An 11,832-nucleotide genomic window follows, 5' to 3' on the forward strand; every position below is an offset into this window, starting at 1 on the left:
ACTCTGGCACCGTTTTAAAAACATGTGTAAGTTCTGTATTGATAAATTTGCGCCTGATAAATACAAGCTAGTCCGCAAACAAACACCGTGGATGACACGTGATATTATCCATATGACCCGCAAGATAAAAAGGTTAAAGAAAACACGATTACAACCTGATCGAGTAAAAGAAATGAAAGAAAACCTTGCGCGTGCAGTATGCAACTCGAAGGAACACTATTTCAATATAGTACTACCAAACTTTTTTGTTGAACAGCCCGAAAAGTTCTGGAATTACTTGAGCGTAAAACAGAAGCCAGTAGCACAAATCTGCATCGATGGTTCAATCACTACCGATCACAGGGAAATTGCGAGTCACTTCAATTATTATTTTCATAGTGTATTTTCTAACTCTGACATTAGTTCATTTAGAGACAAAACGTTTCACCCATCCGAAGCTAATTTTATTTCATACCCTGGCTTAGTTTCGATGCTCGTTAACTTAAAAACTAAATCTTCTTGTGGTCCTGACAACCTTCCGAACATTTTTTTGAAACGTTGTGCTGAAACTATTGCAAGGTTCCTTCTTATTATATTTCATGCTTCGTTGCTTGCTGGAAAATTACCGGATGACTGGAGGGTAGCCAGAGTTGTACCCGTATTCAAGAAGGGCGACTGTTCATTGTTAGAAAATTACCGGCCAATATCATTGACATCCTCATGTTGCAAGCTAATTGAACATATTGTTGCCAATCAGATTAACGAATTTCTAGATAAACATTCAATACTGTCTAATTTTTAACATGGAATTAGAAAAGGCTATTCAACAGTTACACAGCTTGTCACCGTAATTCATTCACTCGCCTCATGCCTCGATAAAAATGGTCAAATTGATGCCGTATTTCTGGATTTTAGCAAAGCCTTTGATACAGTTCCACATGACAAATTAATACTAAAACTTAGACATCTTGAGCTCCCTGAAATATTAATCGCATCGATAACAGACTACCTAACAAATCGCCGCCAGTTCGTAGAAATTAATCAGCAACAGTCTGGCTGTCTTCCGGTCACCTCGGGAGTTCGTCAAGGAAGTGCCCTAGGGCCACTGCTCTTTTTACTCTATATAAATGATATTACTACTTAACTCCATCCCAGCGTGCAAATGCGGACGACTGCGGACGACTGCGGTTTGCGGACGACTGTTTGCGGACGACTGTGTGCTTTTTAGGAAAATCACTTCAACCAATGATCAAACTGATTTAAATGCTTCCCTTGCTGGCATTATTGATTGGTGCAAAACATGGGGAATGCGGCTTAACGCTAAAAAGACGGTCTTTCTTCGCTTCACTCGTCAAAAAGCTCCACTAACCTTTAGTTACACGTTAGGTTCGTTGCCCTTGCAGGAAGTAACAAAATATATGTATTTGGGCGTCACAAGTACTAACCACTTATCATGGAATTTACACATTAACAATATCTGTTCTTCAGCCTTGCGTAAATTATATTTTTTGCGACATAAATTTAGAAATTCCCCACCTAACGTAAAGCTGCTTGCTTATTATTCATTAATTACACTTAACTTGAATATGCATGTGTTGTTTGGCACCCGTTTACTAAACAGAATATTAAATGTCTCGAAAGGGTACAGAAAAAGGCCGTGCGATTCATATATTCTAAATTCTCTCGCTATGATTCCCCCTCACAAATAATGCGTGAAAATGGCATCGAAGTCCTTGAGCAGCGAAGGCAACACTTAAGAATTCGATTTCTTACGATGCTTATTAATGGAGACTTATCAATTAATCCTGCATCGTATCTGTTCAGTACAACCTCTAGGCTTACTCGACACCACCATCCGAATTCACTAACACCTTATTTTGCACGGACGGATGTACTCAAGTATTCTTTTTTTCCTCGAACTATAACAGACTGGAATAACTAGTTGTTGCCTGTTTCAATTGATTGACTCATTGTATTAGTGTTGTGTCTTACCACCTTACTTGATTGAATAATGTATTGTAATATTGTTGTGTTTAACCACCCTGCTTGTACCTGTTTTAGGTCTGCAGTATGAAATAAATAAATAAATAAATATAGTGAAAGTTGTCAGGTTGTACAGAATGCTGTGTCGCGGTGTCTGACTGCTTGTTCCAATAACGACCGCAGAACGACAGTAGGATTTGCAATGTAAATAATACTTTATTCTATTTTCACGTTTTAATTGCCTCTGAATATTAATTTCACCGCATCAGTGGCCCGAAAGCTTCTTGCCCGCGGCAATGTACTTCTCGCCAGTGCGCTTAAGCCTGTGAACCACGACATTCCGGAATGCGGTCGCCGCACCAGAATCTTCAGCAGTGTACGACGCCATTGAATCGCCCATGACCTTTGCCAGAATTCCCATAGCTTTCTCAATCGCCTTTTCCTTGATCCTTTGAGTGGCATGTTCCATGGCCGTCTTCATGTCCCCTACAGCAGCCTTTGTGACTTCCTGGATCTTCTTACCAGCGTTCGTTAATGTATCCTTCGCCTTTTCCCACAGATCTCGTAGGAAGTACTCGTCATCCTGCGTGGACGCAATGACCATTATATTACACATATCACACCAGTTAGTAATTGGTATTGACCTTATGGCCGCAAAATTTAGACACCACTTCTTAATTTGAAAAACAAATGCTTCAAAACACTGAAGATATTGGCTCACTGTTTACTGGTGCCTTGTGGAAGTGTTCATAGAACAGATTGCGGTTTATGTAAAAACATCTGGCACTTAGAAAATTGGAAAATACGAATAAGATTTCCTTCAAGCATCCTTTATTAATAGCCACTTAAATCATCAGGTGAGGCTTTTATTCACTGTGTGAATGTAGCCATGGTGGCTCCAAGCTCTGTTTTGCTCTCGGTTTGCTCATATGACTTTCGTACAAAAAATAACAGTTCGTATCCATCGCCAAACAGTGGCTTGAAAGCACTGAAGCATTGACTGTTTGTGTGAGCTCACCAGAGGCTAGTTTCTGCAAAGCTCTCGGGAGACTATGGATATACGATGTCTTTTTAATGCGAAAGCAATTATGTGGACACTCCAGGCTCATGTTTTCCCTCGCCGTCGGCCTCTCCGTGATGTCCAAGGGCGATAACACCGCCGCCTCACGTCGTATGCTATATCTGCCAGTGAAAGCACGCGAGGTAAGTCGACGGTCACGGCTTTATCTCGCACGCGCGAAGGAGGAAAGCGGAGAGCAAACGCGCCGCCTTACGTCGCGTGAAAAGTCGCGGTGAGACAAGAGGGAGGGAGGAGGGCGGGTGTTGTGCTCCGGCGGCAACTTCGCATTTCGCGATCGGGTGCAAAGGGTAGTGACGATCGCGGCTCAATCTCGCGCGCCAGTTATGGAGGAAAGCGGGCAGGCAGCGCGGGAGAGAGCTGGGGGGGGGGGGGGGGGGGGGGACGGCTTCGAGTTTGTCATCAAGCGCGTACTTTACACGGCCGCGCGCCGTATCTTGAAAGCGATCTGCAGACGGTCTGCAGACGGTTCATAACCTTTGTGCGCGCTGTGTTATCGCCGCTTTTGCACTCCAGCGACAGACCGCCCGAAGGTGACTTCACTCGCTGCTGCAGCCGCGCTTGCTCACGCCTGCATTTTAACGCGATAGCCTTAAGGGCATGCGTCGCTGAAAGTTCGGCGTCCCGCGTACAGCGTCGACCATCTTCTCGAAAAAAAAATGCATATCGAACCACGCAGGCCCTCCGTGTAGCGCGAAAAAAGTTACTGAACTAATTGACTTTCTCAAAGTAAAATTCGTCAGGAAAGTCGTAGCGTACGACTTACACACAACCTACAGACATGATAGCGTCGGAATATAATTTGAATATAGGAGAAAACATAACAATTCCCTTACGTGGCAACTCAAACATAAACCCATTTTCCAGCGTTTCTACCATTCCTAGAGCGGCACGCCCGTTTCCTTACAACACCTCCCGGTGACGCAAGCCTCGCGCATCGCGGCCCTCGCAAGAAGCCGCATCTCTACTAGAAAGTTCGCCTTCGTGCTTAGCATTCGTCGCCAGCATTTCCCGGTAAACATTACGGTTACATTGGCTGCAGTTGCCCAGAAGTGCGAGAAGCAGTCATAAATCCTTGAATGCTGTCGCGTTCAACTCTTAAAGGCAATTCTCAAGGGTCCTCCAAGCCTTTGACAGCGAGTGTCCGCGCTAATCGAGTGTGATGAGATAATGTTTGCTTGTGCGCGCTGACACCATGCTTCTTATTCAAATAGTAAGCAAATGTTTCCAAGTTCATACGGTCGATAAAGCTACTATCCTTATTTCGTATAACTCTATACTAATTTTCTATCCCAATCGATGCTTCGCCTTTTTGTGCGAAACTACGACTATTTTTATACCTCGAACACGTCAAAGAAAAATTATCCTAAAAAAGATATTTGAATCACATCCCCACATATTAGCTGTTTATTGAAGTGGATATCATTTGCACGATAAACGAAGCAAGGATTTCACTATGTAAACCAATTACATTAAAGACTCATTCGTTACAAGACTTAGAGCACGTATAAATATTGAAATATTAAACTAAATCGTAATAAATGTCTAATTCCGTGTTTGATCATTTCTAAACAGCCATGCAATCCGAAATAATTGGCCCCAAACTATTTGTTGATGTCTTCCAATTACGCGCCCAGCGCAGTTATGTAACTGCTTTCTGCAACCCTCACGTGAAGTTACCTGTTTCAAGTCCTCCTTGGCGAGCGCTTCAGCTGTCTCGACCAGGATCTCCCCCAGAAGTGTGACTTCCTTTCCCAAGTTCTCCTTCAGACCACCTTCCTCTGCTTTCTTCGTTTCCTGGGACAGTACGTGTGCCGAGCCTGTAAAGCACGAAAGAGTATCCTTAGAACTGGGGGCAAGTAGCTCGCCATCCACAAGTCCTCGTAGTCCTCCATAAAGGAAACAACAAAATCCCATCAAAGAAAAGCGTCAGGCAGGGACATACGATCTCTCCAATGGTATTCACAGCGTGTTTACAGGATGTATTCAGAGACCTTGATTTGGAAGAATTGGGGATAAAAGTTAATGGAGAATACCTTATTAAGTTGCGATTCGCTGATGATACTGCCTTGCTTACTAACTCAGGGGATCAATTGCAATGCATGCTCACTGACCTGGAGAGGCAAAGCAGAAGGGTGGGTCTAAAAATTAATCTGCAGAAAACTAAAGTAATGTTTAACAGTCTAGGAAGAGAACAGCAGTTTACGATAGGTAGCGAGGCACTGGAAGTGGTAAGGGAATAAATCTACTTAGGACAGGTAGCGACCGCAGATCCTGATCATGAGACTGAAATAATCAGAAGAATAAGAATGGGCTGGAGTGCGTTTGGCAGGCATTCTCAGATCATGAACAGTAGGTTGCCATTATCCCTCAAGAGAAAAGTGTATAACAGCTGTGTTTTACCAGTACTCACGTATGTGACAGAAACCTGGAGGCTTACGAAAAGGGTTCTACATAAATTGAGGACAACGCAACGAGCTATGGAAAGAAGAATGTGAGGTGTAACCTTAAGGGATAAGAAAACAGCAGATTGGATGAGGGAACAAATGCGCCGTAATGACATCACAGTTGAAATCAAGAAAAAGAAATGGGCATGGGCAGGACATGTAATGAGGAGGGAAGATAACCGATGGTCATTATGGGTTACGGACTGGATTCCAAGGGAAGGGAAGCGTAGCAGGGGGTGGCAGAAAGTTAGGTGGGCGGATGAGATTAATACGTTTGCAGGGACAACATGGCCACAATTAGTACATGACCGGGGTAGTTGGAGAAGTATGGGAGAGGCCTTTGCCCTGAAGTGGGCGTAACCAGGGTGACGATGATGATGATGATGAGCTCGCCATCAATGCTTCGGAAGCACAATTCAGGTTCAGCGTTAACACCTCATATATCATGATCGAGCTTAGTTCGTCAACTGCAGTAATCCGGTTTTCAAGGCGATCTGGACGAACTCTGAACGTCCGCATAGTTTTTCTTCCACTACCCAGACAGCTGCAGTGCCAAGGTTGGAAATGAGTGGTTATACGCGTATTCTTTTTTTTTGCACTTCGTGTTCTGCAATTTAGGTGGTAGTCATTTCGTCAGCGCTGGAGGGGCGTGTTCATCGCAGTCGTTTTTTTTTTTCTGGTAAATAGATAGCTGTCCTTTGTCAGCGCTCGAGGGCCGCATTTTTGCAATGGCGTGCTTCTCGCGACTTTTGGTAGATTTGGAACGATGGCGTCGGCGGCGGAATACTTGCATGTGAGTGGCGTGTGTAAGAGAAAGTCGCTGCTCGATTCTGACAGTGAAAGCGATGCACCAGTTTTGTTGTGCCAGTGAAGAGAATGATCGTAGTCTTCACATCGCTTCTTCTACCGAAAGTGATGATTTGGAAAGCCAAGTGGGCACTGACATGGCCGGACAGTGGTGCAGTGTATTCACGCTTGGAAGACGAAGAAAATTGTATGACAAATCTTCAGAATAGTTTTTGATGGAATGAAGCTCAAAAATGAGCTATTAAAGAGAAAAGTAAAACAGGGACACTTCTGGTCAAAATAATTAATAATACACTGAAGGCTTAAATCGAACAAGTCGCTCTTAGTATAGACCAATTCTTTTCTCACAACTCCTCCTGTTCTTCCAAGGTAAGCATAGAAGCAACATGTAAAGTTCAGCGTTACAACATCCGTGCGGAACACATGAACACCTTAAGCGGAGAAGGACATCTATTATTACGTAACGCGAAGAAAGCTGAATGGATTGAGACAGCAAATTCAATGAACTGTTTCTCTTGCTTATTGCTATTATTTATTCGTGGAAAAAATACAAGGTGTCCCAGCCAAATTTGGCCAAGCCTTTATTACAAGTCGAAGCGTCCAAGGGGAACTTGACGTTATGGATCTTGTTGGTTTTGTATGGGAGCAAGTTACAATATCTGAATGCGATAAGGGTTATATGGCCCCTGCAGGGGAATTTCAGCGATCGTATGTGGTCGGTATTACCGTTGCCATCGTCGTGATGTGCCGCACAAAGTCCCGAGTGCGATTAGCTCGCGGCTGCGCACCGTGTGCGGTAAGTGCGAGGGAAGGCAGAGAACAATGCCGGCTTGGTGCGGCAGTTCCCTGCGCGTGCTGGGAGGGGGGTGTCGCGCATGCGCGCCGTCTCCTCGTGTGTGCAATAGCAAGGGCGGGAAAGTGACAGTGCACAAGGAGGAGGAGCGGAGAGGGGAGGACGCAAGTTGGCGCGCTTTCGCTCTAGTACGGGGGCGACTGCGAAAGACGCGGATGTGCACGATGGCGTGCGGCCAGGCTTCGAGGTAATCTGCCGTGGTTACAAGTGGGCGCGCGCCGAGGGCTTGCTGTGTTCTACAGCACTTCCTTAGCGGTGAACAGGGAGAGAGCCCGAAGGGTAATTCGCGCGCCTAAGTTACTGCTCTTTGCCATGCCAGTGTTGTCATAGCGAGTGCTCGCGGTTATCGAGTGAGATGTGCTCATGTTTGCCTGTGCACGCGTGACACCGTACTTGCTAACTGGAATACTAAGCTAATGTTCACTGCAATTTATACGATCAATATCACGAGCCTTGCTTCGTGTCGTCGAATACTCTGCTATGGTAATCAATGCTTTGCTTCTCGGGCGAAAGTGCGACTTTCTTGCATTAAGTCTAATGCTATAATGAGTTAAGAATGATTAACTTACTTTGCATGTATTAAATTTGAAGCAAAACATCTAATGAGAAAGTTGTAGAATTTTCAAAGAAACGTGTAGTTCAGTATAACTTAAGGTATACCGCCAAAGAGTTTTAGCTTCAGTAAAAAGATATCTTCTAATTAAGTTGTTTTTAACTTTCTCTTTGTTGTGTAATATCTATATCTCCCTCTTTGTGAACGTCCGTGAGATATATATCTATATAAAAAAAACAGCGGGACATGCCCGCTGGCGCGCTACAATTCAGTGCTCTAAAACAGGCCGCGTAGAAAACAGTGCGCACGCCTCGTGTGCTGGCGCTGTATAAGAGACTGGGCATTGACAAGGAAGCCTGCTTATCGTTAACAGAAGCCACCGCGAGAGGAGCATATGGCGCCATAAATTATTCGGTCAACACTTACGTAGCTTCTCTGTACGTTTTTATTCCACAGCACGCACAGATGTTGAAAATTGTTATTCTGAGTAAGCTTATATTAGAGAGAGAGAGAGAGAGAGAATAAACTTTATTCAAGAACCCCGGTCCGGGTTCGCCATATTAGAGAGGTCGTGTGACTTCTGAAAGCGCTGCTTAGCATGACTTACGTACGTTAAAGAAGCATCCACCTAGCAGCTGATTTGTGTTGAGACAGTGCTGTGGGAAGGCGACGCATAGTGAGGACTTTTGAAGAGCATCGTGCATGCGAGGCCTGGCGAATTTCTCTTTTGTCCAGTCTACTCTTCGTAGGTCAATGAAATAGCGGCGTAAGGCAAGTTGCAGGCCGTCGAAACGTCTTAGGCGAATAATTATGTAAAGTACACACGAGCGTCGTCACGTCACTGTCAACCTACGTCGCAATGGGTACTCGTTCTAGTTGCCGTTACAGACTCGCTGTCCAACCATTTTCACAGCGTGAATCTGAGACCATTCTTCTGCTTCATTTTCGACCCACCTCTTAACATCTGCCTGCATCCACTAGCACGTTAAGCATATGCAGGCCATCTGGAGTCTGAAGTTTCAACTCACTTTCAAAGGACATGTGTCCTTCATCAATTAAAAAAATATATTTTCTGTTATATAATGAGTTGAAATGAACTTCAAATTAGTATTTTGCTGTATTTATTCTTCAAGCTATTTTTGCAATAAATGCGGAGGAAGTAGAAATCTATAAAATTCTTGCCATTATCTTTTTTGAGATTTGCAAAATAAAGTGATATACGCAGGATTTGTACTCACAGGTTACTGCAACGGCGTAAAGTGCGAGAAAAGTAACCACGGCCCCCTTCATTTTGCCTGCTCTGAAAGGTAAAAAAAGAAACCGTACGAGTCAGTCGGAGAAGTCGGCCTCTTCAACAGCGATGATGTTTGAAAGCGTGACTTTCGCCGTTCTTTGTCCCATAGTTAGCGCTGTCAAACATCATGTATCAGCAACAACTAGCCCGGTCGCATACCTTGCTCATCAACAACATCAGGTAATACTATGTTCGAGGATCCAATATTTTTCAATCTGCTAACACGTACAAATGCCGTGAATTACATGTGTTTGAAGAATTATCTAGGGTTCCGTTTACTATAGATCGCCTCCTTTGCTTCGATATGATGCAAACTTGGGCTAAAAATGCCAACAATGGGGACGTATTCCGACAAGCCTGACATCTAATACGCCCAAAGGTAGTGCTACAGCGCCTGCTTAATTGCAGCAGTCACATTAAAGTAGATAATACAGCGGTAGGCATTAATCAGTAAGAAACTGAAGCGAATATATTCTTACACTTTGCACGCGTAAACTGTGTGACCTAGTGTTTAAATGCAGTGTAAATAGCGGTTAATATCGTATACATTAGAATATGTGCGGCGATGCAGCACTTGCCTGTCTGAGAAAGTCCCTAGACTGTCGGCGTCCCAGATGATCCTGGGAGCGGCCGCGGCTCTGCCTGTTTTTATAGGGCGCTGAGAGATGAGCAAACACATCCCTTGAGTACTCACTCTTTCACTCGGATAGCTAGATTGCGCATAGCGCTTCTCAAAAAAAAAAAAAAAGTCTGCACAATCTAATGTGACTGCGGATAAGAATGCACAACAAAAGGGGGGCGGAGAGGTAGTGCAATGCTTGTCACGTGAAAAAAACCCGTTCCCGCTATCACGTACGGAAAACAGTTGCAAGCTCCATTGTTCAGCCGTTAAATATAATGGCCAGTTCAGCAGTTGCACTCTTCACAATAGTGATACGGGCGTTTCTGGATAAACGAAAGTAATTATCTCGAAATTATCGCAGGATGTTTGAGTTTATCTCACCTGGGCACGCGTAACGTGATTGACAGCTGATGATTTAACAATTTTCTCAACAAAGTTCCTGTTTCCATGAGAACCACGGGGTACTGTTACTAGGACTGCTTTTTCAGTCCAAGAGCCGCAAGGACCACGATAGACGATGATCCCTTATGTACAGTGTTCGTTACTGATTTAGTTTTTTATGTTCTGTAACATTTCAAATGCGAATAAAAATATTAGACTGAAACTTTCTGTTTGATGTATGCTTCTTTTTTGCGCCCTTGTTAATGACGGTCACGCAACATGAGCAATATATATAGCTGCCGACGATTAAATTGTTAAAAAAATTCCTCGTTGAGGCAAGAGGCTGTGTAACTGAAGGATTTCGAACGCTTGACGTTCATAATAATATTTCGCTCGCAAAAATTGACAAACAAAAAAATGATACCAGAATAATACGGTTAAGTATGCGTGGATGGCATTTGACGGCAACTCGTTTGTCGTAGTACATCAAGCTGCACGTAGTACCTTGAAATATTGTCAAAGTATCCAAAATGAAACCAGCAATGTTGATCTCGTAAACTAATTCTAATCATGTCTGAAGTAATGACCAGTATGAATGAAATAAGTCCCTTTGATAAGTCTGTGGATATTTCGGCTGCTCCATGTGGTTGACGTGGGAGCTTAAATTATGACGATTTGGAAAAGATAATGGTAATTGGTCATAAGTTCTCGACAGCTATATCTATGATTCTAATTTACATCTGTTATATGTGGTAGTACGAGTACCTGACACTGAGCTTTGCAAAGTTGAGGAGGCAAATGTATTCGCTCCACAAAATAAGGCGCCTGTTTCATACGCGGTCGTAGTCTACACTATGTGCGTAATATGTGTAAAATTCTATGTGAACTCGCACTATCAAATCAGAGCGGTGGCGCCATGCGAGATTTCACCATAACTTTGAGCAGCAAATCCCCCGTGCACAGGCCCCCCGGTATGTGTGTGCTGGGATCCGGAAAAAAACATCTTCGGAAAAAAGTCCCGGGAAGATATGCCCCGCAAAAAAATGTCACCATTTGCGATGTAGCCACAAACGTCCCCAAACGGGGGCCGTGAAATGTTGCTAAAGAAGAGGAAGCTTTAGCTCTGGGGCTCCTAAGCAAATGTAAAAGGAGAATTCATTTTTCTTGGCAACCACTGCACCAAATTTGTAGACGTTTGTTGCATATAAAAGAACAGTTTAAAATCTAGTGACAGAGTTTTGATTTATAGATTGAGGTCGTCAATCTTTTACTGAAGATTGGCAAAAATTGCACATTATCAGAAAACGAAAATATCAAGTTTATAACTCCGTAACTCAGAAATGAAAAGTGATATCACAATTCTACGAATTGCTTCTGATAGCACATCTAAAGCGGACAAAACTTACATACTGCAGATGAATCTAAAAAAATGTGTAATGTGTAAATACAGCATTTTGCAGAACCCTTGCACAAAACGTAACAACTTCACGTAATACATAAATTGACATATCGAATTTGTCTGCTTTAAATGATCTAATGAGTGCCGTTTGCAGGACCATGATATATCTTCAGGACGGAGAGATATTAATTTGTAAACTTCGTGCATCTATATTTGTTGAACTTTCGTATATTTGAAAATTCTTTCAACAAAATGCGGGCTCTACCTCGAAATTCCGCTTCCAACAGTCACTATAATTTAACTTTCTCTCTCAAATGCAACAAATTTGATTGAGATCGGTCCATAGCTTATCTGAGAAAATTGTTCTTGCGTTTTAGATGTATTTGAATATGCCGCGTCGGAGTTGGGCGCGAGCTAAAGCTTCCGCTTAAGGGCC

The 11,832-nt window shown here is 43.4% G+C and overlaps 1 protein-coding gene across 1 annotated transcript; it reads right to left on the reverse strand.

Moving 5' to 3' along the window:
* Positions 1-2,158: 2,158 nt before the first annotated feature.
* On the reverse strand, positions 2,159-9,688 carry LOC126540478 (uncharacterized). Its single transcript, XM_050187297.2, has 4 exons — positions 9,573-9,688; positions 8,939-9,000; positions 4,721-4,860; positions 2,159-2,545 (listed from the first exon to the last, which is right to left on the reverse strand). The coding sequence occupies exons 1-4, from the start codon at positions 9,671-9,673 to the stop codon at positions 2,228-2,230; spliced, it is 621 nt and encodes a 206-aa protein (XP_050043254.1). The 5' UTR covers positions 9,674-9,688; the 3' UTR covers positions 2,159-2,227.
* Positions 9,689-11,832: the final 2,144 nt, after the last annotated feature.

The sequence above is a fragment of the Dermacentor andersoni genome, chromosome 2 (assembly GCF_023375885.2).
Source record: "Dermacentor andersoni chromosome 2, qqDerAnde1_hic_scaffold, whole genome shotgun sequence".
Lineage (NCBI taxonomy): Eukaryota > Metazoa > Arthropoda > Arachnida > Ixodida > Ixodidae > Dermacentor > Dermacentor andersoni.